Source organism: Xenopus tropicalis, chromosome 4, assembly GCF_000004195.4.
Source record: "Xenopus tropicalis strain Nigerian chromosome 4, UCB_Xtro_10.0, whole genome shotgun sequence".
NCBI classification, from domain to species: domain Eukaryota; kingdom Metazoa; phylum Chordata; class Amphibia; order Anura; family Pipidae; genus Xenopus; species Xenopus tropicalis.
This window is the reverse complement of record NC_030680.2, coordinates 26,452,530-26,480,447: the sequence shown is the minus strand read 5'-3', so window position 1 is coordinate 26,480,447 and position 27,918 is coordinate 26,452,530. Positions and strand designations below refer to the sequence as shown.

The 27,918-nt window shown below is 42.7% G+C and overlaps 2 protein-coding genes across 4 annotated transcripts in view; one reads left to right on the top strand and one right to left on the bottom strand.

Moving 5' to 3' along the window:
* The window catches only part of slc5a12 (solute carrier family 5 member 12), a 42,102-nt gene extending 32,351 nt beyond the window's left edge, over positions 1-9,751 (top strand). For both annotated transcript variants that reach the window (XM_018093349.2, XM_031900581.1), the window contains exons 9-15: positions 915-1,027; positions 2,026-2,093; positions 2,447-2,533; positions 2,681-2,886; positions 4,353-4,456; positions 5,699-5,829; positions 8,911-9,751. In XM_018093349.2, the coding sequence (XP_017948838.2) occupies positions 915-1,027; positions 2,026-2,093; positions 2,447-2,533; positions 2,681-2,886; positions 4,353-4,456; positions 5,699-5,829; positions 8,911-9,075 (874 nt within the window). In that variant the 3' untranslated portion in view covers positions 9,076-9,751. The remainder of the gene's footprint in view (positions 1-914; positions 1,028-2,025; positions 2,094-2,446; positions 2,534-2,680; positions 2,887-4,352; positions 4,457-5,698; positions 5,830-8,910) is intronic.
* Positions 9,752-25,909: 16,158 nt separating this feature from the next.
* ano3 (anoctamin 3) overlaps positions 25,910-27,918 on the bottom strand; it is a 192,385-nt gene continuing 190,376 nt past the window's right edge. For both annotated transcript variants that reach the window (XM_031900580.1, XM_031900579.1), the window contains one exon: positions 25,910-27,174. In XM_031900580.1, the coding sequence (XP_031756440.1) occupies positions 26,992-27,174 (183 nt within the window). In that variant the 3' untranslated portion in view covers positions 25,910-26,991. The remainder of the gene's footprint in view (positions 27,175-27,918) is intronic.

The following is a 27,918-nucleotide window of genomic DNA, read 5'->3' as shown; positions in this document are numbered from 1 at the left end:
TGTGGATGTTAAAACTGAATTAAATAATGTATAGCCTATTCATAAGCAGGTCCTGCTTTCAGCTTATGTTCAATTAAACATATAAGCGTAGCCTTACTTATCAACAAAGTGTGTATTATTAATACAAACTGGCCTGTTTTATAATATAAGAAGGAGCGGATGTAATAAAAGGTACTAAGTTTGCCCAGGTACAGTAACCCATAGCAACCAATCAGCAGGTAGCATTTACTTGTCACCTGTTTAAAAGCAAACATCGTATTGGTTGCTATGGGTTATGTGTACCTGGGCAAATTTAGTGCCTTTTATTAGTGATGGGCTAATCTGTCCTGTTTTGCTTCACGGAAAAATTCGGGGAAAATGTTGAGCGTCAAAAAAAAAATTGTTGTGCAACAATACGTATGACAATTCTTTTAATGTGAGAGACAATTCTTTTTGGCGCAAGACAATTCTTTTGATGAGAGACAATTCTTTTGGACGCAAGAGACAATTCTTTTGGTGAGAGACAATATGACGTTTGATGCTTAATGTGAGACAATACGTTTGACGCAACAATTCTTTCGATGAGCGAGACAATTCTTTTTTGACGCGCAACAATTTTTAGAGGACGCAAGTCTAATTTCTCCACAGTGAATTTTGTCACCCATTTCGCGAAAAAATCAGCCAATGGCGAAACATGAAAATTCGCTGCAAATCCATGCCTGGGGAATTTTTTTCCCCATCACTACCTTTTATTACATATGGGGATAAGCCTTAATAAAAGCAGGGGGACTTCTGCCTTGTGGGCAGATGAAGACTAGGTAAGGTTATGGTGAGTCACTCTAAAAGGATCCAAAATAAATGATAAATAGCTTCACTTGCATAAGGCCTCTGTGCCATATTTCTAACATTATATGAAATGTGTCTGTATCTTGCAGTACGGTGGCTGCCAGTATCAATGCTCTTGCTACTGTGACTTTTGAAGACTTTGTCAAGAACATTTTCAAGAATATCTCTGATAGGAAAAGTACTTGGATCAGCAAAGGATTATGTAAGTACTAAATCCCATTTATCTCTACTTGTTACTGTATGTTTCCTTTTTTGCCATGACATACTGCAAGTCTGATTTATTACATAGTGAAAAAGTTAATTTTGTGTAAAACAAATAAAAAAAATAAAGCCTTATAGGAATAAAAGGAGGTTTTTTCTACCTGACTTACTCAGGACAGAACACTGGTAAAATTCCTGACCTGTTACTGGCAAGGAGGATCCTTTACTTAATTCTGAAAGATATAGTGTTCTCATTAAAGTATACAATGACCCTTGGTAATGGGTTATTAACAGAAAAGAGGCTAATGCAGGTAGTGAAAAACTTTTCTCCACCCTCAGTCTATTCATTTGAGTTACTCTGCTTGTCAAACCAATAGTTCTAATCCGCTATACTTCTCATTGGAATCTCCAGTAGCTTACCTTCTATCTAACCCTCTCTATCTATTACTCTTAGACACACAGGATCTAAACCTTATCTGGATAATCTTCATTCATGGGGTCTCTCTTCTTGGGCTCCCATTGCGACCTCCTGCCACTGGGCAAATAACCTTACTAGGTCCCAACTCTACCCCAGGCCTCTAGATTCATATCCATCCTTCTCTAGGAGAGATGTCTAGCAGGGAAAATAAAACATGGCCAACCCCTTTACTTTCATACTCACTAGGGGAAAGCTCCAGATGCCCCTGTACTAATGGGACTTTAACCCACTTATAGTGACATAAATACTAGTTTCTATAAGGATATTGATGGGGGTTTAATACTGTAGGCGTTGGCTAAGCACGTATCTTCTTCATATAGTTGACCATATAGTTGACCATCACTCAACAGAGACTATCTGTGTTTGTATCAAAGCAGTTGTTTTTCAAACCTTAGCAAACAGGATAATAAGGTTAAAGCTCATATAAACAATGGGCACCAGCTCCAAAATCAATAGGCCATAAGTGACTGTGTGTATTACATGGTATGTATGAATAAACTACAGTATCCATTTTGTTCTAGGTGTTTTGTTTGGTATTCTGTGCACTGTAATGGCCGTTGTAGCATCATTTATGGGAGGAGTTGTGCAGGTAAGTAGTACTGGATTTTGCTTTCTTAGCAAGTCAAGCCTATGTGTTGTGCTGTCTTACAGAATGAAGAAAAATAGGAGCCAACCTCCATGTTTTTTTTAAACACTTGTGCCCTGTATTTTCCTCAATGGCCACAGGTTTCTGCATGAGGTGTGTAACCTATAAATGTGTTTGGCAGCACTGTATTCATGAGGGGCAGGTATTCACAGGAAAGTACTTCATGATTCTATTTTTATATCACATTGGGCACTTGTAATGACCTAAAGAAGCATTGAATGATTCTCTTGTCTGTCCAGCAATATGTTTGCCTAAAATGAATTGCACCTAATAAAATTCACATTTTTTTGCAATAGGCTGCACTAAGCATTCATGGAATGTGTGGGGGACCCATGCTGGGGTTGTTTACTTTGGGTATCGTATTCCCATGGTCAAACTGGAAGGTAAAACCTTATCCTTTTTTACCACTAGTAGTTATTTCCATTTCTACCAACCATTTCTAAACTGTGGGGAGTAAAGGCAAAATTCATTTTCAACCAGACATTTTCAACTAAAAATTGCATTGATAAAAGTGTGCATTACTTTTACAGGGAGCATTAGGAGGTCTCCTGATAGGAATCATCATGTCTTTTTGGGTTGGTATTGGAGGATTTGTCTTCCCCCCACCAGTGACCAAAACGTTCCCACTTGAATTGAGAACTGATGGGTGCATTCTTGCCAACATGACTATTAATGGAACAGAGACTCTTGTTACAACCCTTGCCACAGCACTGGACCCCACTCAAGCTCCAGCAAGGTAACATTATAGTGTCTAAATATTCTCCTGTATAACGTACATGATGGGAAATATTTGTGTAACATGATGTTACATCCGTGAAGTTATCACTACCTTTAATATCTCAAAAATATTTTTTCAACTGGGAAGATCTATGGTCTCCTGTTGACCATACTGCAAATGAGGACTGAACACACCAACCAGATTTAGCGATTAGAACAGAAAAGAGGCTAATGCAGGTAGTGAAAGACTCTTCTCCACCCTCTGTCTATTCATTTGAGTTACTCTGCTCATTGGAAGCTCCAATATCTTACCTTCTATCTAACCCTCTATCTATTACTCTAAGGGGTATATTTATCATGCTGTGTAAAAAGTAGAGTGAAGCATTACCGGTGATGTTGCCCAGGGCAACCAATCAGCAATTAGATTTCAACAGTTAGAAAACCAAAGCAAAGCATCTGATTGGCTGCTATGAGCAACATCACCGGTGATGTTTTACTTCACTTTTTACACAGCATGATAAATATACCCCTTAGACATACAGGATCTAAACCTTATCTGGATAATCTTCATTCATGTGGTCTCTCTTCTTGGGCTCCCATTGTGACCTCCTGCCTCTGGGCACATAACCTTACTGGGTCCCAACTCTACCCCAGGCCTCTAGACTCATATCCATCCTTGTCTAGGAGAGATGTCTAACAGGGAAAATAAAACATGGTCAACCCCAGGGGCGGGCCAAGCCGACTGGGCGCCCTAGGCAACCTGGTCGGCCACCTCGCCCCTGCACCGTCCTCATTCGTCCCCGCCTTTGGCGCGCATGCGCAGTTGAACGCGCGGGGGGGCGGGGTTCGCGTCGAGATTCTACGGATCATTGACCCCACCGCGTAAGGACAAGCGGCGGGGGCAATGACTAAAGAGAGTGGACTAGGGGTAGGCAGGAGAGGCTGCCTGGCGCCCCCCAATCGTTGCGCCCTGGGCAGCTGCCTCTTCTGCCTACCCCTAGTTCCGGCTTTGGTCAACCCCTTTACTTTCATACTCACTAAGGGAAACCACCAGATGCCCCTGTACTAATAGGACTTTATAGTGACATAAATACTAGTTTCTCTAAGGATATTAATGGGATTGACCATACTACAAATGAGGACTGAACACACCAACCAGACTTGGCGATTAGTTCAGCCACAGATCTACGCATTGATAACCATCTAATGAATAATAAAAACACATGAAGGCTTCTGCTTTGGGTCTACAGCATTAACTGGTAGTTAGTTACCTTTCTCCTACATACATTTATAAAGGTTTTCAGCTTGATAATCATTTTCTCATCTCCATTTTTACACTAGCAAGGCTGTTGACATCAGGAGTAACATCCAATATTTCTTCGTTTTGATTGTATTTAAATAAATATTACTGACGGGCAAAACACTGCATGTGTTCGAATAGATGTGATGGTTTACTTGGTTACGTGTATAATCTATGATTTCCAGGTCAGTACTGGCAGATAACTGGTACAGCTTGTCCTATCTGTACTACAGTGCTGTTGGGTGCCTATCGTGCATTATATCTGGGCTGCTGATCAGCTTTGTGACAGGTAAGAATTATTCTCATCTGTTCCTGACTATGTTCTGCTGCAGAGGATATTATCCTAAGGGGCAGATTTATCAACATGTGAGTTTAGAGCTTAATACATAAAAACTTACCCACATTCTATTCATTCCTATGGGATTTTTTGAAGCATATTTATCAATGGGTGAAAGTTAGATCTCACCATTTGATAAATATGCTTCTAAAAATCCCATAGGAAAGTTTTTATGTATTAAGGTCTAAACTCACATTTTGATCAATTTGCCCTATGAATTAAAACGCCATCATTTCTCATTTGTTTTATTTTTAAATTCGACTAAACTTATTTCCCAAATGTCAAATATTTTCTGAAAAAAGTTGCAAGGAAAAGTCTCTGTGAGATAAGTCGTAAAAAAAACTTTTTAGCATTGTTGCAGCCAAAATCCAGAGTTTATCGAATTGCAGCTGCAACAATTCAACAAAAATGAGTTTTCAGACAAAACCCAGCAAAGTTTTGAGACAAAAGAAAGAACTTCAAGGAAAGGGAAGGGACCTTTGCCATTGACTTCTACATGAACTCGGTAGTTTAACCTGTCGAATTCATGTTTTTAGACGTTTAGACGCATAGTAAATGTCTAAAACGTCACAGAGTTTTTGCTCTGTGACTTTTACAAAAAAAAAATCGAGTTTAAAATTAAAAATCAATGGTTAGTAAATGAGCTCCATAGGGTTGTTATTTTTGTGCCCTTTTTAGCTTGCAATAGTAATTTGTCTGCAAAACTGAGATTGGTCCACAGATAGTATGTTAATTATGCCCTTCAATACAATCAAAGGAGGTCATCTCAATATATCCTCTTGGTGGGTCCGGGTCCAGAAGCAGTGTAGAACTGAACTTCCACCCGAGAACCTGATAGTCTGCAAAGAACCATTAGATATAAAATATCATAAAAGGTATTGATCTGATATGGTTCGGTGGTAGAGATATTAAAGCAACAGGAAAGGCAATGGCCCTACATTGGACACCAGAGCCTACTGTGAGCTGACTGTGAGATTTCTTGGTTTCTTGGAAGACCTGGAGAACCCAATGGGTTCTCCAAGTATATCTGTATGGGTGGAGTTGTGCAGGTAAGTAGTACAAAACAGATAATGTTTTCCAAGGTTTTGGTGGTTGTGGCGATTTCTAGAACTGCACAATCAAACATTAAACAATATTGACTAAATGCCTTTAGCAGCAAGGCTTTGCCTAAACCCTAAAATTTACCTTATGCAGGTCGTGAGCATGGAAAGAATATTAGGCCCCTGCTGATCAGACCGATCTGCAACATTTTCTGCTTCTGGTCGGACAAATACAAAACCAAGTGCTGGTGTGGAGTGCCACATGACAGAGAAGAAGAAGACTTTGTAAGTATATTTTTCATTAGAGTTAGCCCCTTTTACAGATGGGTGTGGAGGGATAAGACGTTATGCCGTTCTATTCCCCTTTTGTAACCCACAACATGCATTTTTTAATCAGACTATTGTAACCAATCACTTACTAACGTTAATAAACAGAAGAGTTACCAGTCATAAAATATCTTCAGCAATAAATAGGTACAAAGTATAGATCTCACTTGGTTAAACTATTTTAACCTCCCAGTTATTTAGTAAAGTCTTAATCATTAATAGTGAGGAATATGAATCTCAGACCTTTGAAATCAAATAGGAAAATTGGCCCCTTTGGTTGAATTTTGCCCTAAGGTAATTTACCCAGCCTTCACTGTGTCCTCACTCTGGCTACTACCTGTCTGCAGACACAGCGAGGGAGCCAGAGGCAGCAGCGGGGGAGCAGAGAGTGGGTGAGCAGCCAGGGAGCCAGAGGGAGCAGCGGGGAATGGGCGAGTAGGAAGCCGGAGGGTGCAGCAGGGAGCAAAAAGCTGGAGGACACAGCGGATGGCGGGGGAGTAGGGAGCCAAAGGAAGCATCAGGGAGTGGGGCTGCAGGGAGCCAGAGGATGCAGCGGGGAGCAGGTGAGCAGGGAGCCAAAGGGTGCAGCGGGGGAGCAAAAAGCTGGAGGACACAGCGGGGAGCAGGGAGCCAGAGGACGTAACAGGGAGTGAGTGAGTAGGGAGCCAGAGGATGCAGCGGGGAGCAGGTGAGCAGGAAACCAAAGGAAGCAGCAGGGAGCCAGAGGATGCAGCGGGGAGCGGGTGAGCAGGGAGCCAAAGGGTGCAGCAGGGAGCAAAAAGCCAGAGGACACAGCGGGGAGCGGGGGAGTAGGGAGCCAAAGGAAGCATCAGGGAGTGGGGCTGCAGGGAGCCAGAGGATGCAGCGGGGAGCGGGTGAGCAGGGAGCCAAAGGGTGCAGCAGGGAGCAAAAAGCCAGAGGACACAGCGGGGAGCTGGGGAGTAGGGAGCCAAAGGGTGCAGCGGGGGAGCAAAAAGCTGGAGGACACAGCGGGGAGCAGGGAGCCAGAGGACGTAACAGGGAGTGAGTGAGTAGGGAGCCAGAGGATGCAGCGGGGAGCAGGTGAGCAGGAAACCAGAGGAAGCAGCGGGGAGCGGGTGAGCAGAGAGCCAGAGGATGCTGTGGGGAGCAGGTGAGCTGGGAGCCAAAGGGTGCAGCAGGGAGCAAAAAGCCGGAGGACACAGCGGGGAGCTGGGGAGTAGGGAGCCAAAGGAAGCAGCAGGGAGCCAGAGGATGCAGCGGGGAGCGGGTGAGCAGGGAGCCAAAGGGTGCAGCAGGGAGCAAAAAGCCAGAGGACACAGCGGGGAGCTGGGGAGTAGGGAGCCAAAGGAAGCAGCAGGGAGCCAGAGGATGCAGCGGGGAGCGGGTGAGCAGGGAGCCAAAGGGTGCAGCAGGGAGCAAAAAGCCAGAGGACACAGCGGGGAGCTGGGGAGTAGGGAGCCAAAGGAAGCAGCAGGGAGTGGGGCTGCAGGGAGCCAGAGGATGCAGCGGGGAGTGGGTGAGCAGGGAGCCAAAGGGTGCAGCGGGGGAGCAAAAAGCTGGAGGACACAGCGGGGAGCGGGGAGCCAGAGGATGTAGCAGGGAGTGAGTGAGTAGGGATCCAGAGGATGCAGTGGGGAGCAGGTGAGCAGGGAGCCAGAGGAAGCAGCGGGGAGCGGGTGAGCAGAGAGCCAGAGGATGCAGTGGGGAGCAGGTGAGCTGGGAGCCAAAGGGTGTAGAGGGGGAGGGTAGGGGAGCAAAAAGCCGGAGGACACAGCGGGGAGCGGGGAGCCAGAGGACGTAGCAGAGAGCGAGTTAGCAGGGAGCCAGAGGACGCAGTGGGGAGCAGGTAAGCAGGGAGCCAGAGGATGCAGTGGGGAGCAGGTGAGCAGGGAGCCAGAGGGCGCAGTGGGGGGGAGCAAAAAGCCAGAGGACACAGCGGGGAGCCAGCAGAGGAGCAGGGAGCGGGAGGACACAATGGAGAGCGGGCCGTAGTTTGAGGACTACAGTCTGGCCCCCCAACAGTCTGATAGACCATGAACTGGCCCCATGTTAAAAAGTTTGAGGACCCCTGATTTAGAGGCGTATTTATTTAAATCCAAACTGTGGGATTGTAAAGGAACCCGTCACGTTTACAAAACACTTTCTGTCCGGAACAACCAAAGCAGAATTTGAGCAACCCAACGTTATTTTTGCTCTATGGGATATTAAAGCTTATAGTCAACTCAGCTGAGCTCTAACAACCCTTTGAATCCAATATCCCTGATGCAAATTTCAAGTGGAAATAAATGTTTTGGATTTTTTTTTTCTAGTGTTGAAAACAAAATGTTAAATCTAAAACCTGTGCAAAAGTAATGAAATGTCACTACCATTTTATAATTCCAATGTCATTTACATGATTTCAATATAAATAGTTCACTTTTGATAAATCTCTTTAACGCTTTGCAAGAAGTCATCAAAACAGACTTCTAATCTATACTGACTATTTGTAGATATTTAGTATTTGGGGGCTTTTTCAATCAATCTTAAGTCTGACTTAAGACCCCTTGGTTTTGGGGGGACGGGGGACGGGGGACCCGTACCATGGGGTCTGCTTCCTCCATAGCCACTCTCTTACCTACCCAGAGTCAAGTGGGTGGAGAAGGGGCAGGTGTAGGTATAACTGGGTTTGGGCCTCTCTGGAGGAAGAGGGGGAGCAGGGTCAGACTGGGCGGTGCAGGGCCCACCGGGGCTCCCGCCCCAGGGGCCCTGCAGGTGCCCCAGCCAGCCGTGTCCCCTAAACATCCCCCCCGCAGGGGCCCCCTAACCCCCCCCGCAGGGCCCCCACCTGACGTCCTCCCCGAGCTCGTATAAATTAAACGTGTTAGGGGAGGAACAGTAAGAAGGGGGAGCGCCAGCAAAGGTCGGACTGGGCCACCGGGGCCCACTAGGGCCGGGGCCCCCCGGCCCAGTCCGACCCAGGGGGGGAGTGTCAGTGAACTATTATTTTACCACTATCAACAGGCGTCTCATTTTACATATTATCCCAGTGTTAATGATTTCATTTCTCTTTCCTAAAAGGACCCTAAAGACAACCCTGACAACGATGTCAAGATGGCTCCCGTGGCTGAGAAATCTAGTCAGAATGGATATGATAACAACTCTTGCAGGAAGCTTCCGCCTGGTTATAACGAAGCAGAGAAGTCATACACGAACACGAACGAGGAAAAAATATCTTATATGTAGTGAATAAAGATTTCCAAACGAATCCCCCACTGTTATACAGATGGACCAGACATCAATGATGCATCTTGGGTAGTGATGAGCCAATCTGTCCCGTATTCACAAAACTGCTGAAAAATTAGCAAAATGCACTGAAGTCAATAGACTTTTATTATGGCTACTGCGCAACTTTTTTCACATGCCCAATTTCTTTCCCCACATGCATTGAAGTCAATGGACATTTTTACTCAAGTTTTTTTTCTCACTCCGAAAGTATTAAAGTCAATTGGCCACAAATTCAAGCCTGGCGAAATAAATTTGCTCATCTCTAATCATGGCACCTATGGGACACCATTCATTAACTATTGATGTCATCGTATACACATGATCCTTCCTTCCTTCGTACACCCATTGGCTCTGTAGGAAATGTAACTATGAACTGTATAGTATTTATCGATTTTTCAGTCATCTTGGATTCAGCTTGTATGTCAGCGATTATGAAGGGAAAGACAAACATGCAATAACTAGATAGGGCAAAATTACAAATTGGACATTTTCATTGGCTGTCACAGAGTATTTCTAGACTCTGAAACGTTAAAAAAATGATTTGATGTAATGTAACTGTAAATGTGTGATGTTTTTGTTTTATTATTTTGTCTGATTTACAAAAATAAAGAGATATTACATTATTTAAAGTGATGCTAAAGGCAATGGTTTACTTTTATTTTACTATTTAACTAGAGAAAGGTAAAATACCATTCTGGACTCGCTGGCTGCTCTCTCCTACAGGAACACTATACCCCCAGGATGAATGTAACCAACAGACAGTTTATATCATATTAAGTGGCCTATTAAAGAGCCTTACTAAACTGGAATATATATATCAGTAAATATTGCCCTTTGATATCTTTTGTGTTGAGTCGCCATTTAGTGATGGGCTGTGTGCTCCCTCAGAGATCAGCTGACAGGAAATAATGCAGCTCTGACTGTAACAGGAAGTAGTGTGGGAGTAACAGACATTAATTGGCTGATGGGGCCTATACATACTGTATATGTGTGCCCTTGGCAGGGTCAGACTGGGGGGGTGCAGGTCCCACCGCATCCTCCGCACCCCCTAATCCCCCCCCCCCGCAGGGTCCCCCACCTGACATCCTCCCCTGAGCGTGTGTAAGTTTAACGCGTCAAGAACTGTCGGCCGTGGAGCGCCGGCAAGGGTCGATGCTGGGCCGCTGGGGCCCATTAGGCCCTTGGTTTGCTTTTGTGCACTGTGATTCATTTGATCCCAGGGGGCAGCTCTTAATACTGAAAATGGAAGTTTTTTTATTTACCCAATGGCACATACTATTCAAAAAAAGTATATTTCATAAACAGACATGGACTGGGATTCAAAATAGGCCCTGGCATTTCAAGTACACAGAGGCCCAAACAGCCCCCCACCAGCCCAATGAATAGTGACTGTCTATGGTACCACGGCCCCCCACCAGCTCAATAAATAGTGACTGTCTATGGCACCACAGCCCCCTACCAGCCCAATACATAGTGACTGTCTATGGCACCACAGCCCCCTACCAGCCCAATAAATAGTGACTGTCTATGGCACCACAGCCCCCTACCAGCCCAATAAATAGTGACTGTCTATGGCACCACAGCCCCACACCAGCCCAATAAATAGTGACTGTCTATGGCACCACAGCCCCCCACCAGCCCAATAAATAGTGACTGTCTATGGCACCACAGCCCCCCACCAGCCCAATAAATAGTGACTGTCTATGGCACCACAGCCCCCCACCAGCCCAATAAATAGTGACTGTCTATGGCACCACAGCCCCACACCAGCCCAATAAATAGTGACTGTCTATGGCACCACAGCCCCCCACCAGCCCAATAAATAATGACTGTCTATGGCACCACAGCCCCCCACCAGCCCAATAAATAGTGACTGTCTATGGCACCACAGCCCCCCACCAGCCCAATAAATAGTGACTGTCTATGGCACCACAGCCCCACACCAGCCCAATAAATAGTGACTGTCTATGGCACCACAGCCCCCCACCAGCCCAATAAATAGTGACTGTCTATGGCACCTTACAGCAGCCCCTCTGGGATTTACAGTTCGAGAAATGAAAATGGTTTATTGAGATGAAGCAGAGGTGAAATTGCTTTTTAAGCTGCAAGTCTCAGTTCCCCCAACCGACCGGTTTAGCTTATTAGTTATAATTGTATCTAAGGGCAGGGGTTGAGTATTCTGGGCTCTCTGCCAAAACCTTACTTATTTAATTAAGCTTGGGAAATGCTGTATCTTTTTTGGCATTCAGTGCAGGAGATCAAAGGGAAATGAGGGACTGCGGGCTGAGCTGTTAAAATCGGGACTGTCCCGCGGAAATCGGGACAATTGGGTGGTATGGAGTTTTACATATGGGCTGTTTTATGCAATATATTTTTATAGAGACCTACATTTCTGGGGTGTATAGTTTTCCTGTAGGTGTACAAACAAGAGGTCATTAATGCCTGCAAGTGCCATAAGCAAAGTGCATGGGTTTTTTTTCCCATTATGAAGCATTTTTTCACCCAGAATTCCAGTGTCATCTGTGCTCACCAGGGGAGTTGCACCAGATGCAAATACAACAAATGTGTTAAGATAAGTGCAATTGCTCTTCGTCACAGGCTGAATTTTCAGTCTGGTTGGTGTCAGTTCCAGTGTTCACAAGAAGGTGGCGGTAGCTCCGGGGTTTCCATAGCACCCTGCCTAAATTAGCATAGCAGCACTTGGTTATCAACAGGAGGCAGGAGGAATTCAGTCAAAGCAATGTATTCACTGTACCTACCAACTTTATTCTCCCCTGCTCTCTTCTTCTGTTCTGGATGGAGAGCCAAGCCTCTATGCCAGAGGATGAATTGTGGAGATACTGGAAAATGACCATTCTGGCCTAAGGGTGCATTTAAGACACTATTTTAAAGTATATAGTACCCTTCTACTTCTGCAGTAAATGTTCAGTGGCATGAAACGCGTAACTATACCATTGGAAAAGCAATAATAATGTTCCCCACAAGATGGTGCTCTTGGACTTCTTACTACAAAAGTCTAAAAAGATATTCAATTGACAATGAATTTCATTATGCATCCTTACATGACCATTAATACCAATAATAAATTTGATTAACTAGGCCTGACCCACTATTCATTTATGTCCTGTACCTGTACAAATCCATGTTGCCTTTTATAGAAGTACATTTTCAACTTTTATCAGAATCAATCAGTTATTTTATTATTTTGCACAATTCATTCCTTAAAAACAAGCATGGGTGTGTGCTATTGCTAAAGGGTGCCACTGTTAGGCACGCCCAGTGAATACCCACTTACTTTTTACCCATTTATTTCTTTTTGGTAAAAAATGCACCGGCACCCTGTACTTTCTATGGCATCACCGCACTATTATCATGAGTAAGTGAGAGAATGTACTGCAGTGTGCCTGCCCTGACTAAGGGTGTTGAAGGTCAAGATGGCGTCACTCTTATAGAAACTACCCTAGGTTGGCACAATTTTCACTGAAGAATCAGCCCGGGATAAAAGTTACTTATTTTATTCTCTTTGTGTAACAACAAAATGAATATGATTTTTCTTCTGTAATGATGAAAAATGCCATTTGGGAGCGAGTCAGGAAGTGGGAATAGGAAGGAGGGAACCAGATGAGTTTAAGTGAGGAATTGTGGGTGTTGTTGTTTTGCCTGTTAGGAGGAGTGGAGACATGAGGGGTTAAAGGAGGTAGGAAGTGAATGGGGTGCTCTGAAATAGCCCCCTCCGCCCTCCGCAAGGGGGTAGAAATGTTGGCGGGATGGTATTAGTGTAGAGTCACACACAGCAGTAGGGGGCCGCTGGGGGGAGCTGGTGATAGGGGTAAGAAGTGTAGGGTGTAACAGGGGTTAGGCCTGGGGCTGAAGTAATGGAAGGGGCCTTGCAAAGGCCTAAGAGTGACAAAAGGTAGGTCCCTCACTCTTAGAATGGTTTGCAGCCTTTAGTGGCTATCGGAGGTTACAAGAAAGTTAATTGTTATTAAATATTATATAAATGTAATAGTTTACAGTGCTATACACTGAACTGATGTTAATATATGAAACAAAACAATTTTTCTGTGTGAATGAAATGTATAACCCACTCCAGATACCTTGTGCTTCGGTTTAAACAAAAAAAATACTTAACTCTGGAGCGCCCTCCTCTGTCCAGACTTCTCAGATGAGGTCTTGTGGGGTAAAATAAAATAAATAATAAAAAAAAATAAATAGCGTAATACAGTAATGAGATATTAATAATCACCCCTCTAAAACGTGTTTATATCTAAAACAAATCTAGTGAACACCACTACTAAATTTACTTCACTTTTCTGTGAAAACACATAAATACAATCCACCGCGAAATGTTTAAAGTTCGTGTCTATTTAAATAAGTGAATTTCCGTATTTCACACTCTTCCGTGACTTCTTTTTATCCTTAGCCAATTGTGCATATACTTACAGACCAACACTGTGGTCTTGGAGCTTGTAACAAATTCCCTCGTGGTTGAACTATAACTCCCAGCTTCTCTTTTTCCACTTTCTCCTGCTGCTGGACAAATATACAACGGACATGTGTAAAATCCTAAAACTTTATTCTAAAACATATTAAAAGCGATCGCTCAGAGGAAGCCAGTCGGCGAAACGCGTCAGTGGTGGAGAGAGACGCCAAAGGGAGAACGCGAACGGAGAGATTTGCAAGCCAGGATCAAAGCAAGTACTGCAGATCGCATAAAGAGACTGATAAGCAAGCAAGGATCCGACGCTGTTTACAAAAGGACTCCCGATGGGCGCAATTTTTATGGCGTTTGTGAGTTTAAACTTTTAATATGTTTTTTTTACATAACTGCAACTTTTCTCACTCAGTGAATTTTTGTCACGGCAATTTTTTGCAGCAGTTTCACAAAAAAATTCACTAATGGCGAAATGCAGAATTTCACTGCGAGTCCATGTCTGCCAAAAAAATTTGCTCATCATTAATAGTTTTGCATAAAGTCATATGGATTTCTACTTTATTCGACTTTGTTTTAGTAAACACGTTGTTTAGCATCATATACAGTATTGCTCTTTATCAGCTGCCAATCTGACTATACTGTTTGGTGGTTTCAACATACAATCATATTAGACAATGCCATAGTTTTTACTTTCTTCAAGCATTTGTGCAAAGCTCATTCCTATTTCAGCAAAATAACAGCCTCATCCACAAAACAAGGTCTATGCAGACTTGGTTCGATAGGATGGAAGTGGAAGATTCCAGTCAACAGATTTCTTAAACACCTGTGAAATGAACTGGAATGACAAGACAAGCTTGCTCACCCAACATAAGTACCCAAGTAGAAAAGGGAGGACTCATTGCTGACTCCCCTAACAAATAATCCTGCTTTCCCTCCCGGTCTACAAAAAGGCTATTTTGCAGCATGGCAACAGGACTCAGTATCACAAATTTTCCACCTGTGTCCTAAAGCCTCCCTACCCCGATGGGAACAAATACAAAATATCTTTACTCTACCGAATTCGGAACGCTTCAAATATCACCAACTAACAAGTTTTATTGCACCCATCCTCAAAGGCAATGTTGGAGACCAACTTTACACCACTTTTGAAAATCTGTGCCGACAAAAATCACCTCCTGTACGCAATATTTCCATCATATATCAAAATCTGCTATCGCAAACAATTGCCTCCTCTCCGAAACCATTACATTTCCTAAAATGGGAAAAAGCGCTAAATATGCAATTCACAGAACAAGATATGGAAGGAATAATACTTAAATCTTTTACGGGGCAAAGGAGCTGCAGAATATTAGAAAACAACTATAAAATCCTCACTGGTTGGTACCACACCCCCGCCAAACTTAGCAAATATTTCCCTGGTACTTCGGCCAGTTGTTGGCGGTGTGGTGAATCACCCGGCACCCTTCTACACATACTATGGGAATGCTCGGAGATAAAAAAAATACTGGACGGAAATATTGCAGCTTTGCAACGACAAATTACAGCTGGGAATCCGTAAGGATCCTGCAACAGTCCTACTACACCACAACACCCAACCGATTTCATTATACAAGAAATCACTCACTCAATATGCACTCAATGCGGCTAAAATATTAATCCCTAGGAAATGGAAATTTAGTTGCCTTTTATGAGGAGGTGAGTAGGAACCTTGATGCTGGAATGGCAGTTGATCTCATCTACTTGGACTTTGCTAAAGCGTTTGATACAGTACCTCACAGAAGGTTAATGATCAAATTAAGGAATATTGGCCTAGAACATAATATTTGTAATTGGATAGAGAACTGGCTGAAGGATAGAGTACAAAGAGTGGTTGTAAATGGAACATTTTCTAATTGGACCAGTGTGGTTAGTGGAGTACCGCAGGGGTCAGTCCTTGGGCCTTTGCTGTTTAACTTGTTTATTAATGACCTGGAGGTGGGCATAGACAGTATTGTTTCTATTTTTGCTGATGACACTAAATTGTGCAAAACTATAAGTTCCATGCAGGATGCTGCCGCTTTGCAGAGCGATTTGACAAAATTAGATAACTGGGCAGCAAACTGGAAAATGAGGTTCAATGTTGATAAGTGCAAAGTTATGCACTTTGGTAGAAATAATATAAACGCAAACTATCTACTGAATGGTAGTGTGTTGGGGGTTTCCTTAATGGAGAAGGATCTAGGGGTTTTTGTTGATAACAAGTTGTCTAATTCCAGGCAGTGTCATTCTGTGGCTACTAAAGCAAATAAAGTGCTGTCTTGTATAAAAAAGGGCATTGACTCAAGGGATGAGAACATAATTTTGCCCCTTTATAGGTCCCTGGTAAGGCCTCACCTTGAGTATGCAGTGCAGTTTTGGGCTCCAGTCCTTAAGAAGGATATTAATGAGCTGGAGAGAGTGCAGAGACGTGCAACTAAACTGGTTAAGGGGATGGAAGATTTAAACTATGAGGTGAGACTGTCGAGGTTGGGGTTGTTTTCTCTGGAAAAGAGGCGCTTGCGAGGGGACATGATTACTCTGTACAAGTACATTAGAGGGGATTATAGGCAGTTGGGGGATGTTCTTTTTTCCCATAAAAACAATCAACGCACCAGAGGTCACCCCTTTAGATTAGAGGAACGGAGCTTCCATTTGAAGCAGCGTAGGTGGTTTTTCACGGTGAGGGCAGTGAGGTTATGGAATGCCCTTCCTAGTGATGTGGTAATGGCAGATTCTGTTAATGCCTTTAAGAGGGGCCTGGATGAGTTCTTGATCAATCAGAATATCCAAGGCTATTGTGATACTAATATCTACAGTTAGTACTAGTGGTTGTATTTATAGTTTATGTATGTGAGTATAGATTGGTAGGTGTGGGTTAGGTGTGCTGGGTTTACTTGGATGGGTTGAACTTGATGGACACAGGTCTTTTTTCAACCCTATGTAACTATGTAACTATGTAACAGTACCCACTATTAATGAAAGGACTAAGGAAATGGAGGACATTTGCAAATTTGAGGACCTACACACCGATTCTTATAAAGCTAAACAAAACCATTGGGCCAGTTGGAGACTTTGGAGAATATATTTAGGAAAAGACAATAGGGCTAACTGATTACATTATATATACTGATTTACAAATGCAAGTATAAAGATCCTGCCGAACCATGTCTCTACCATGTTTATACCACAGACCAAAAGCCGAAAGAAGAATAAGATTGTAACCATGACAATTGCATTCTTACCACATAATACTAATGTTAAATTAAGGGCTGTAGAAAGTTAACTGTCCTTAATCCTCGGATAACTTTCTGCCCGGACTTCCCTCCCTCCCCCCTTCCTTTCCCTAGTTAAAAAACAAAACTCAATCCAGCAGCCAAATTACCCCGACAACGGACAGACCTTTTACTTTACCTTTTTTATCAGAATTGTATAACGCTATGACGAAATTGAAACATTGTGAATACAATTTGTAATATGATTTGACATGCTTTTCTATTTCTGTAAGCTCTGCCTTGATATTATATTGATACAAATGTTGGATTGTTATAAAACCCAATAAAAATTAAAAAAAAAGAAAAGGGAGGACTTACCTCAGATTAAGGTGTTGAACAGGCAGGTGTCCCAACCTTTGTTCTTAGATTCAGAACTAGAACTAGAATTACCAAGCCAACATGGGAGCTCTAGTAGGATTTGTATGTTGCGCCGTTTGTTACCTCCATATGTTTCATAGGCTTAACGATGATGGATCAGTGCCATCTGACATACTCACCAGAGAATTCTACCGAATTTCTGTTTTTTTCTGCCCCTGGTAACTTTGGGGGCACTGCCATCGGAGGCAAGTTTCTAAACCTGTCCAGCAAGTAGGGGGACCAAAGAGACAAAATGTAGTGGCTTCCCCGTTTATAAACTAGGGAACCCTGTCACCCTCTGGGCAGTCACTGCATTGCCAGGTAGGGTTGGACTGATCTGGCAGGACACCAGGAAAAGACCTTTTGGGCCCTGGCCCCAACTTACAGTAGGCCCCTCACCCCCTAAGAATACAACTTGGCGTGCAACTTGGCATGCTTGTGGGGCGCATGTGCGTTTCAGACTCCATGAATGCCATGGGTGCACTCGAGGCTTTCCCTTTTACAACTTAAGGTGGCCATACACGGGCCGATTGTAGCTGCTAATACCGGTCCCTTAGACCGTTTCGGCAGCTTATTGGCCCGTGTAGGGGCAGCAACAATGGGCATGCCCGGCCAATATCTGGCCTGAAATTGGGCAGGTTAAAAAATTTAGTCGGATCGGGGACTGCATTGGCTCATTGATGCGGTCCCCGAACCGACTGTGCCTATTACCGTCGTTATAATTTGATCGTTTTGCCCCAGGGCCAAATGTCCAGATCCGCCTAAATTTGCCCGATATCACCCACCCATAGGATCTTAAAGTGTATGTCCACCTTTACACCCTTTGGGCTGTTACTGTACTGCAAGGAAATACTTTAACCTGGGAATGGGAAATATTCCTAAAAACTCTTATCTACAAACCAGACTCCACCCAGCTGTCCAAAACCCTCCAAGTGAACAACTTGAAATAATGGTTGGCAAAACCTTTACCCACTACATACATAAACATGTCACCAATGGATTTAGCTCCCTCAAATTATGATGATGCTTCTTGGCTTTACTAATCAATGAAAATGTTGGCTAAGGGGCACATTTACTTACTCACGATCGTTCCGACGGCGTCCGATTGCGTTTTTTTCCGTAATGATCGGTATTTTGCGATTTTTCGGCAAAATTGTTGCGACTTTTTCGTAGCCATTCCGAAAGTTGCGCAAAATGTTGCGATTTTTTCGTAGCGTTAAAACTTGCGTGAAAAGTTGCGACTTTTTCGTAGCCATTCCGAAAGTTGCGCAAAATATTGCGATTTTTTCGTAGCGTTAAAACTTGCGCGAAAAGTCGCGACTTTTTCGCAGCTTTCGCACCGAGTACGAAACATTCGGATTCATTCAAGCTTCAGTATGGTGACTTTTCTTGGGCCAGGATGGAGCTGCAGAGTGCCATAGAGTCCTATGGGAGGCTTCCAAAATCATGCTAAGTCTGAAAGTTTCGCCCGCCGCTTACGAGTGCTCAATACGAAAAAGTCGCGACAAGATACGAGCGAATCGTAATGGCTACGAAAAACTCGCGTTTTTTCGCGCAAGTCGTAATGGCTACGAAAAAGTCGCGACAATTTCCGAAAAGTCGTAAAGGTGACGAAAAAATCGCAAAAAATACGAAAAAGTCGCAAAATGTTCGTTTTCCAATAGAAATTTTTCCAATTCGGATTCGAATTCGTGTCTTAGTAAATCAGCCCCTTACTCTTGAGATTACTATTATTTAGTTTATAAAGCTCCTGTACTGGAGGTAGGGGGCTCCTTAGGTTGGACACAAACAGGCATGAAATTGTTTTGTTTATTTATATTTATTTGTTCAAAATAATGACAAACCCTGTTATTTTCATTTGAAATCATCTCTTTTTGGGGCTATAATAAGTAAGCATGAACAATAAGGTGACAGTGCAGGAAAATATCCTTCATCAGGACCATGCAAAATACATTTATTTCATCTGTTGTATTCAAAAAAGTGTAAGGTTTATATAACATACTTACACATCATAACGTCATTACAAAATCTTGCTCATGTAATATGCTTAGAATGGCAGAGGAATACTGGCTGGGATGGGCGCTGGGCAAAGTTGCTCCCCTGGCTTGTCTGAGCTAATTTTTTCATTATGAATAAAGGAGCAATGGGTTCAGCCCTTAAAGAAGAGATAAATCTTAACAAAGAATGAAACTAGACACTCTATCCATTCTGTTTTGTGTTTCTGGAGCAGCCTAGGGCCACCAAAGCCCTTTAACAGTGAATATCCGTGCTTACAGAGATACCCCCCAGTGGCTCCCCATTTTTTTTTACTGCTAATTCAGAGCAAGTGCTCTGGGCTGCCGTTAGCCTAAGGGCATAAACCAAATATACATTATATACATCTGGGGTCCCCAACCTTTCTTACTCGTGAGCCACAGTCAAATGTAAAAAGACTTGGAGAGCAACACAAGCACCATAAAAGTTCATGGAGGTGCCAAATAAGGGCTAAGATTGGCTATTAGGGGCCTCTATGCACACTATCAGCTTACAGGGGGCTTTATTTGGTAGGAAATCTTGTTTTTATTAACCAAAACTTGCCCCCAAGTCAGGAATTCAAAAATAACTCCCTGGTTTGGGGGCACTGAGAGCAACATCCAAGGGGTTGGTGAGCAACATGTTGCCCCGAGCCGCTGGTTGGGGATCACTGATATACATAATATAACATTCACCATACATGGTGACCCATGGTAACCCCTGGGGTGGCAGCCCTGGTGCCACTGATACTAATAAGATGGTCCAACAAGATGTATAATGGGGAGCTCCATTACCGTTACCGTTACAGGGCTGCCGAACTTCTGGTCTGGTATAATAAGTCAATTATATAAAATGCAGCATTTCTAGAAATATTCTATTTTCAGCTTTACTTCTATGTTAAATGTTTTTTTTTTTTTTTTAAAGTGTTTGACCCAAACAGCCTTTTGTACCAGAATTTTACATCAGGTTATTGTTTGGTGTTACTGGTCAATCACAGTTCTGCTTAGAAACATAATCAACTAATAATAATTCTTAATCATATATATCTGAGTGGCCACAATTATTGATGAGCAAATTTGTCCGTTTCGCTTCGCCATAAAATTTGCGAAACGGCGAAAAATTCGCACATTTTGTTTTTTGTCGTCTTTTTTGTTGGCTGCGTCTTTTTTTGGTCGCCCATGGCTTTTTTTGTCACCTAGGTGTTTTCTGATGCGACAGCGCCCTTTTTTGACATGCCCATGCGTTTTTTGACACAAATTTTTTTTGACATGTGGCGAATTTTTCCGCGGCTAATTTTCAAGGAAGTTGCACGAAACAATTTGAAAATGCCGAAATGCGGAAATTTGCTGCGAATCCATGCCTGGTGAAAAAAATCGCTCATCACTAGCCACAATATATTTTATCATTCAACAGGAATGCCCATAGGAAGCAGGACAGGGCTTGACCCTCCACAAACAAAGTTGTCCGTCGATTCAATTGTATTAATAAGAATAGTGGATTTTTTTTATGTTTTTTTGCCAGTTATCACAGCCACTACTTTGCCCAGTGCCATCTACATTGCTGCCAGCTTGCCCCTGTAAGTGAGGGCAAAGTGTTTGCATGGCAAAGCCCATCTTTATTTTGTGTTACTTTACATTAACAAACCAATTAAAAAATACTGCTTATAAAAATCAGCCGCATGCTTTACGGAAGCATAAAAATGAGTCATTTTCCTGAATTTTCCTCAATGCATATACTTTGTAAATTCATAAAAAACATACTAGCTACATTCAAATACATTGCTGTTGTATCACAATGTCAATATCTTTCCGTGTTGCTTCTTGGTTTTTTGTTTTAATCTTCGCAAGTACAGTGAGTAAAGTGCAAGTTCGAGTGCGATCACCATGGTTTTTTCCCCAAAATGCAGCATTTTTTTCCCCCAGAATTCCAGTGCCAATGCAGCTGCAAGGGCCGATGTGTTTGGCACAATTGCACTGCACCTGCCACAAGAGTTGGCAAAATGAACGCAACTGTGAGCGCAATCTGTTGCTCTTAATGCAATTGCACAAAAGTCTGTCTGTAATCATATTCAGTGTTGAGCGTACAAGTGACTCCTCATCCACCTCTTTAGACGCCTGGTCAGGAGGAGGCGGTAGCTCCTGGGTTCCCCTGCATCAATAGGTGCAGCAGCACTTGATTCAAAATGAAGGGCAGGAAGGCCAAACACAACTATACAGACGTGCAAAGAGCACATTGTGACACAAGTAACTTTAGTGAAAGTGGTTTTATGCACAACTGACTGTGTGGAAATTGCAGGGAGCACAACTGCACTGGCAGATGTAAATGTGCCCTACTGTCTTGTAAGACCTAAGGGGCCCATTTATGTCTGCAAGCGCAGTTGCGCTCCCGCACATTTCCCCAGAGTTTTACAGTAAACCCCACTTATCAGGGCTGGAACTAGGGGTAGGCAGAAGAGGTATATGCCTAGGGTGCAATGTTTGTGGGGCACTAGGCACATACCTCTTTTATGCCTAACTCTAGTCCAAGCGCTCCAGTTCCACTCATGATTCCCCTTCAAACTGAGTGCCCACACTCCTCTAATGCTTGCTCATCTCTCCACCCCCACTGTGCTATCATCATGGTGTGCACTCATGCACGCACCCAATTGGGGGCAGGTGTGGATCGAGATGGCCAGTTGGGTTGCCTAGGGTGTCTGGCTGGATTAGTCCGGAATTGCCACTCATTAAAGGACAATGAAAGGTTAATATAAATTAAAAGTAAGTCTAAAGGCATTCTTTTTAAGTACTTACTGCATATCTAAATTCCCAGATCCCTGCTTGCTTCTCTGAGATATGGTGCTGGCAGCCTACAGCAGTGTGAAGCCTACAGTGACATCACTGAAATCTCTCTCCCCTTCCTGTAGGTGCCAGCGGCAGCCTTCCTATTCTATGAGCATGTGTGTAACTTGATCCTGTCTCCTGTTCTGAGCTACCCATGCCCACCAGCCAATCAGAAGCGGATTTGGCAGAGGGGAGGGGGGGAGGGAATGAAACACATGTGCAGTATGAAGCAAGGAGGGAAAGGAAGGGAGAATACCTTTTTAGAGATGGCTGCCTGTTCTAGAAAATGTGAAGTAAGTGTGACTGAGTAAATATGTGATTAGGTGAGCCAAAAGTGTGGCGTTTTTACTAAACAATAGGAGGACTATTGGGCAGTATGCTTTTTAAATTTTGACTTGCATTCTCCTTTAAAGTTACTTGTGTACCTGTATAGTTGGCACCGCTCACCCTGTCCCGCCTTCTGTTCCAAACCAAGTACTGCTGCTCCGCCAGGGGAACCTGGGTGCTGCCATTGCCTTGTGTTCAGGCCGAAGTTCCAGAGATCCCTTTGTGCTTATCTTCAATGGGCGCGGCACACTTGCACCTAAGACATCACTAGTACAACAGATGGACTTCCATACAATTGCATTTGATTTGCAACAAAATGCATGTACAGTTGCATTCATGCTGAAGAATTAGAAGCAATTGCATGAGGTGCAGCACAATTCCAGCAGGCACAACACTCCCCTTGGGACCTGAGTGAATGGAATCGAACTCTGTAAATAATGCTGCACTGTGGGAAAAAACATGGCGATTGTGCTCGAAATTGTACTTTGCTCACTGCATTCGCGGATGTAAATGACCCCTCTAATCTTTTCCATGTCCACAAGGCATACGTATTTCATCCCTGCCAGGGTAAACTGCATAGTTATTAATTCTTGTTAATAATATTAATAAAAGCTGCAAGAGGGAGCGCCAATGGATTGTGCAGCACCCGCTCTTGCAGAAAATGTAATGAACATTTAATTTAAACAAAATGGGTGGTATGTAAGGGGCAGATAACTTTGTGATTAACTTTTAGTATTGTGACAACAGTGCAATCGGTCTTTACTTTTTATATCTGGTTGCTAAGGTCCAATTCACATAACAACGGAGCTTCACATAGTTTTTTTTTTACTACTGGGGTCAGTTGAAAGAAGCAGAAGAGGAAGCTAAAAAAGTCAAAAACTATTAAAATATAAAAAACAAAGACCAATTATCAATACCAAAAGTTGATGTAAAGATGAGCTACCCCTTTAAAGGGCAACGGGAGTAATTCTGGTGCAAAGCCTTCCATATGCAGTATAGAAAAAGAATCCCAAGCCTCCAAACACTATCATGGTGATTTAACCACATATCAGATATATACACACGTCTATGTCTGGTAAACTGTGCAGACAATAACAATATATCAATATACACAGATAACACACAGCTGAACACTCCTGCTTGCCGTAGAGCAGCTTTGGAAAATCAAAGGGGACCTAAATCCACCTGGCTTCGGTGTAACTACCCAACTGTGCAGATGGCATGCCCAATAGATGCCAGTTTGCAGATATCTTGGAGCCTGCATTGTATTGTAAAGCTGGGCGGGCAGCCAGAAGGGAGCAGCATCTCTCCTCTGGGCCCTTGGGGTCTTGGCATGGATTCAATGGACTGGTGGAAGACATGAGGCCCATGTCAGGTTTCTAATATGGCCCAAATTCTCACTATTGTTGGATTAAAGACCCCACTGGCACAGTCAATATTAAAACACACATAAGGCAGCCACATCCCCTTATTGACTATGAGAAGAACATTGGGCACCCTGGGTTTGGCTGCACCTTGTGCCATATAAAAACCCTCCCTTTATTGCCTGTACTTGTAACCTCAATAATTTGCAGGTTAGGGGACGAGTAGCAGACAGAAGTGGTGAATGGCGATGCCTACGTTCTTTTTCCCTTCCTTCCCCTCATAGGCACAGCACTGACCCATGAGTTCTTAAGGTTGCCACCTTTTTATGTTAATAATAACGGCCTTTGTGTTAGGGGCAAATTGTGACATAACTTTGGGGGTGGGGCTATGATGTAAGGGATGAGAAAATGGGCGGGCTGGATGGAGGAAAGATGGAAGGGCACAGGAAATCGGAAGGGTTATCGGTAGAGCAGAGGGGGTTAGAGAGGGCAGTATTTTATAGGGTATTACAAATTACCAGCGAGTACAGCGAGGTGGCCACCCTACCAGTACTGGATTTTGTGCTTGTTACCTATACAACTCATTAGGAAACAGTTCCAGTACAACACATATCTCGGTTGCATAGGAGATCATTATATAAGTATTAATGAGTTCTGCATAAAGTAAAAATTAATATCAACTCAAAAGAAAAAAAAATCTCTTTGTGTTATTAGAAAGTAGGGCATACCCTACGCATTTGTATTACCACTGACCAGTTTTACTTCCAGTGTACTAATACCTGTGTATCTGGTACCCAAACTCTGGTCTTAGGCAATGGCTCCTATCATAAAGTAAAAACTGTAGGGGGTGTCCTGACAGACCCACACATATTTGGGGGGGGTATGAATTATGTGTATGGGGTTAGGTGTCTGGGTTGGTTGTGATTGTTGCATTTCCTCCAGCTGCCACTTCAGACCTGATATCCCTAGTTAATAAAGTTAATGATGGCCCTATACTGTATATCATCATGCCACTTAAGCCAGTGACAACTGGAAACTGAGACCATAGCTTCCTTAGTGGGGCACTGGGTACATTGGTAAAGAAGGAGAATTTACACAGTGGGGGGATAGAATCATACTTAAATAAACTACAAACAAGAAAGCACCTTGGTCCTCCACGACCCATATAAAAACATCTAGCCTGCAACCTTTCTTTGCATATAAATCCAAGGACTGCTCGTATAATAAGAATATTCTTATATATCGGGACAATCAAACTGGCGCCCATTACCCTTTTAGTGGGATCTGAGTGACAAAAATGAATAGTACGTTTATGAATTGAAAAAAACTGACCTGTAAGGCACAGGTGACTACTATAATGGGTTTGAACCTACACACAACTGTTAGAACCTACATTACTCTCTAGACCAGTAAAGCCAAAACTGTGGGCCTGGAACTATGGCTGAATGACTGACACACCCATGTTTTTCCTATATCTGACCCCTGACCAAAACTTGGGCCTGCAAGGGGAGCTTGAACAAGAAAAGTCCAACAACCATTGCCTTAGACCAGTGGTCATGGTGGGTCTTTTTCAATTCAACCCCAACCTAGAGGTCCATCTTTTGGCCAATAGATTGTTCAATACAGGTATAGGACCTATTATCCAGAATGCTTGGGACCTGGTGTTTTCCGGATTTATGGCCTTTCTTTAATTTGGATCTAAAAAAAAAAATCACCATAAAATATACCCAATAGGCTTGATTTGCCTTCATTAGGATTAAAGGAGAAGGAAATCAATTTGGCAATTTACTGCCAAAACATTTGCCACATTAGTGTCACCTAGAACGCTATATTTATTCTGCTGAAAGCTTTACCATTCCTGAGTAAACAGTCCTAGAAGCTCCCTCTGTTTGTTTAAGATAGCAGCTGCCATTTTAGCTTGGTCTCCATAGCTTCTGTGTTGCAGCTCTAGGGGCTGGTAGCTCAGATCACACTTTCTGATGGAAGGGGGAGTGAATTCGTATGAATTCTTATGGGAGGGGGAGCAGGAGAAGGGAGAGAAGCTGCACAGACTCTGGCCCTGGGAATGAAGGATTTTTCTGAGAGAGGAAGTCTGATACTGAAGAACATGTATACACAAATGAAGACAAGGAATCCTGTGTTTCTTACTGTAAGTGCTTATGGCTGTATTTATATAGACCTTTCTGATAAAGCTTACTTAGTTTTTACCTTTCCTTCTCCTTTAATTATATCTTAGTAGCGACGAAGTACAAGATACTGTTCTATAATTTCAGAGGAAAAGGAATATGTTTTAAACTACTAACTATTGGAATAAAATGAAGTCTATGGGAGATGGCCCTTCTAAAATTCAGAGCTTTCTGGATAAAGAGCTTCCAGATAATGGATCTCATACCAATATAGGAAAACACCAGTTTATCAGTCATTCAGCCATAATGACAAGAATATCTGTATCTAGGAAAGCAAATACATTTTCACCACAAACCATCAAACCTTCAATCTTTTTTTTCCGTGCATCAAGAAGAACAAAAAAGCTTTTTCCCCCAACTTTCGCTCTAATAGGCATTCAGGTCAGTGTTCATCGTCCACCTGGGGGGCCTGCCCTATAGTTAGGGAACCACTGCCTAAGCGTTCACTATTATCTATTGAGCGTAAGGGGGGATAGTGTGCCGGTCCGGAGACCCAGGTAAATACAACATAGGGGTAGTGAATTTAATATTTTACCAAGTCACATCTTCTTAGCCTGTCCCCATATTAAGAAACCTTAGGTAGTCGGTGAGCAGAAAGGAACCAAGTTGAAATGGTATCTCCATGCATTGCATGGTAACATGGTGTTTAAAAGCTGCTGATATCGATGGCAGGAGCTGCACGTGCTCCAGGCAGTACACAGCCTGCAAAATGCAAACAGGACTCTCCAGACTTGTCCATAAAGCACAAAGCAAATAGCACTTTCAAGTCAATGTGGTCTTCCCCAATGAAATGGTCTTCATGCATTGCCTTGATTCAGGTACAAGTATTAGAGGACATGTTTTTTTTTTTTTTTTTTACTATCCCGAGGTATCTGCTTTGAGGTTCTTCCTAAAGGTCAACAAATGGACCAGTCCATTCTGGCTTCTGTTCCAGTTTACAAAAAAAATACAATATATATATATATCTATATATATATATATATATATATATATATATATATATATATATATATATATATATATATATACTGTATATGTAAAATGAGATCATGGTTTGTGCAGAGTCAAATCTTTTGCTGTCAGCTAAGGCCATTCATGGTTATAGTGCTTCCCGTTCTTTTTCCTCTCCCGCTGTAAATGCTCCAGCTCAGCTTCATACATCATCTCCTGGACCAGGTACTTTTCTCTTCTCATTCGATCACACAAGTCTTTGGGCATATCTGGGATCAGGTAGGCAATGAAGGATTTGATTCCAAATACAAGGTGCTAGGAGGCCAAGGTGAAAGAAACAAAGTATTTCAGTATTCGGTATATTCCTACTTTAAATACCCAATGAGCTTAATAAATAATATACAAGTAACTCCTTGCAAATAATACATAATTATAACTATATTAACTTAAACCATGCTGCTTTTTGCTTGCTACAAATTGCTAATTATCCCTTCAATGTCCAGTTTCAGCCAAGTATTGTGTTATTTATGCACTACTAAAATATTCCTGTCAGTATAGTAACTGGCCAGCAGATGGCAGTCTATTCATATCACTAAAAATGAATGCAGCATTGTTATAAAACAAATGTTCCATTCACATAGAATCTAAGGAAACAACCCAGCAGGAATGATCACTATGCAATAGAAAATCATATCCTGAACTTGTAATTGTGAATAATTAACTGCCGAAAAGCAACACATTTGGACCTGCTGGGGATTTGCTGTGAAAACGGACATGAGCAACTTTCATTTTGTTATTAATATATATTTTTTTTTAATTTTGTTTTGTTAATGGTTCTGTGTATGTTTACTTACTTTTATAGAAAGCAGAGACCAGTGCAAGAAAACAATCCTTAAGGTGGCCATACACGTTAAGATCCGCTTGCTTGATTAGGCCTCATATGTGTAAATGTTAATAAAAATAAGAGTCCATTAACCTCAGTGCCCCAGAGGGCAAGGACTGGCACTCTCAGGGCATATGTACATGCACCGGTCACAAACAGGGTTACTATCTAGCTAG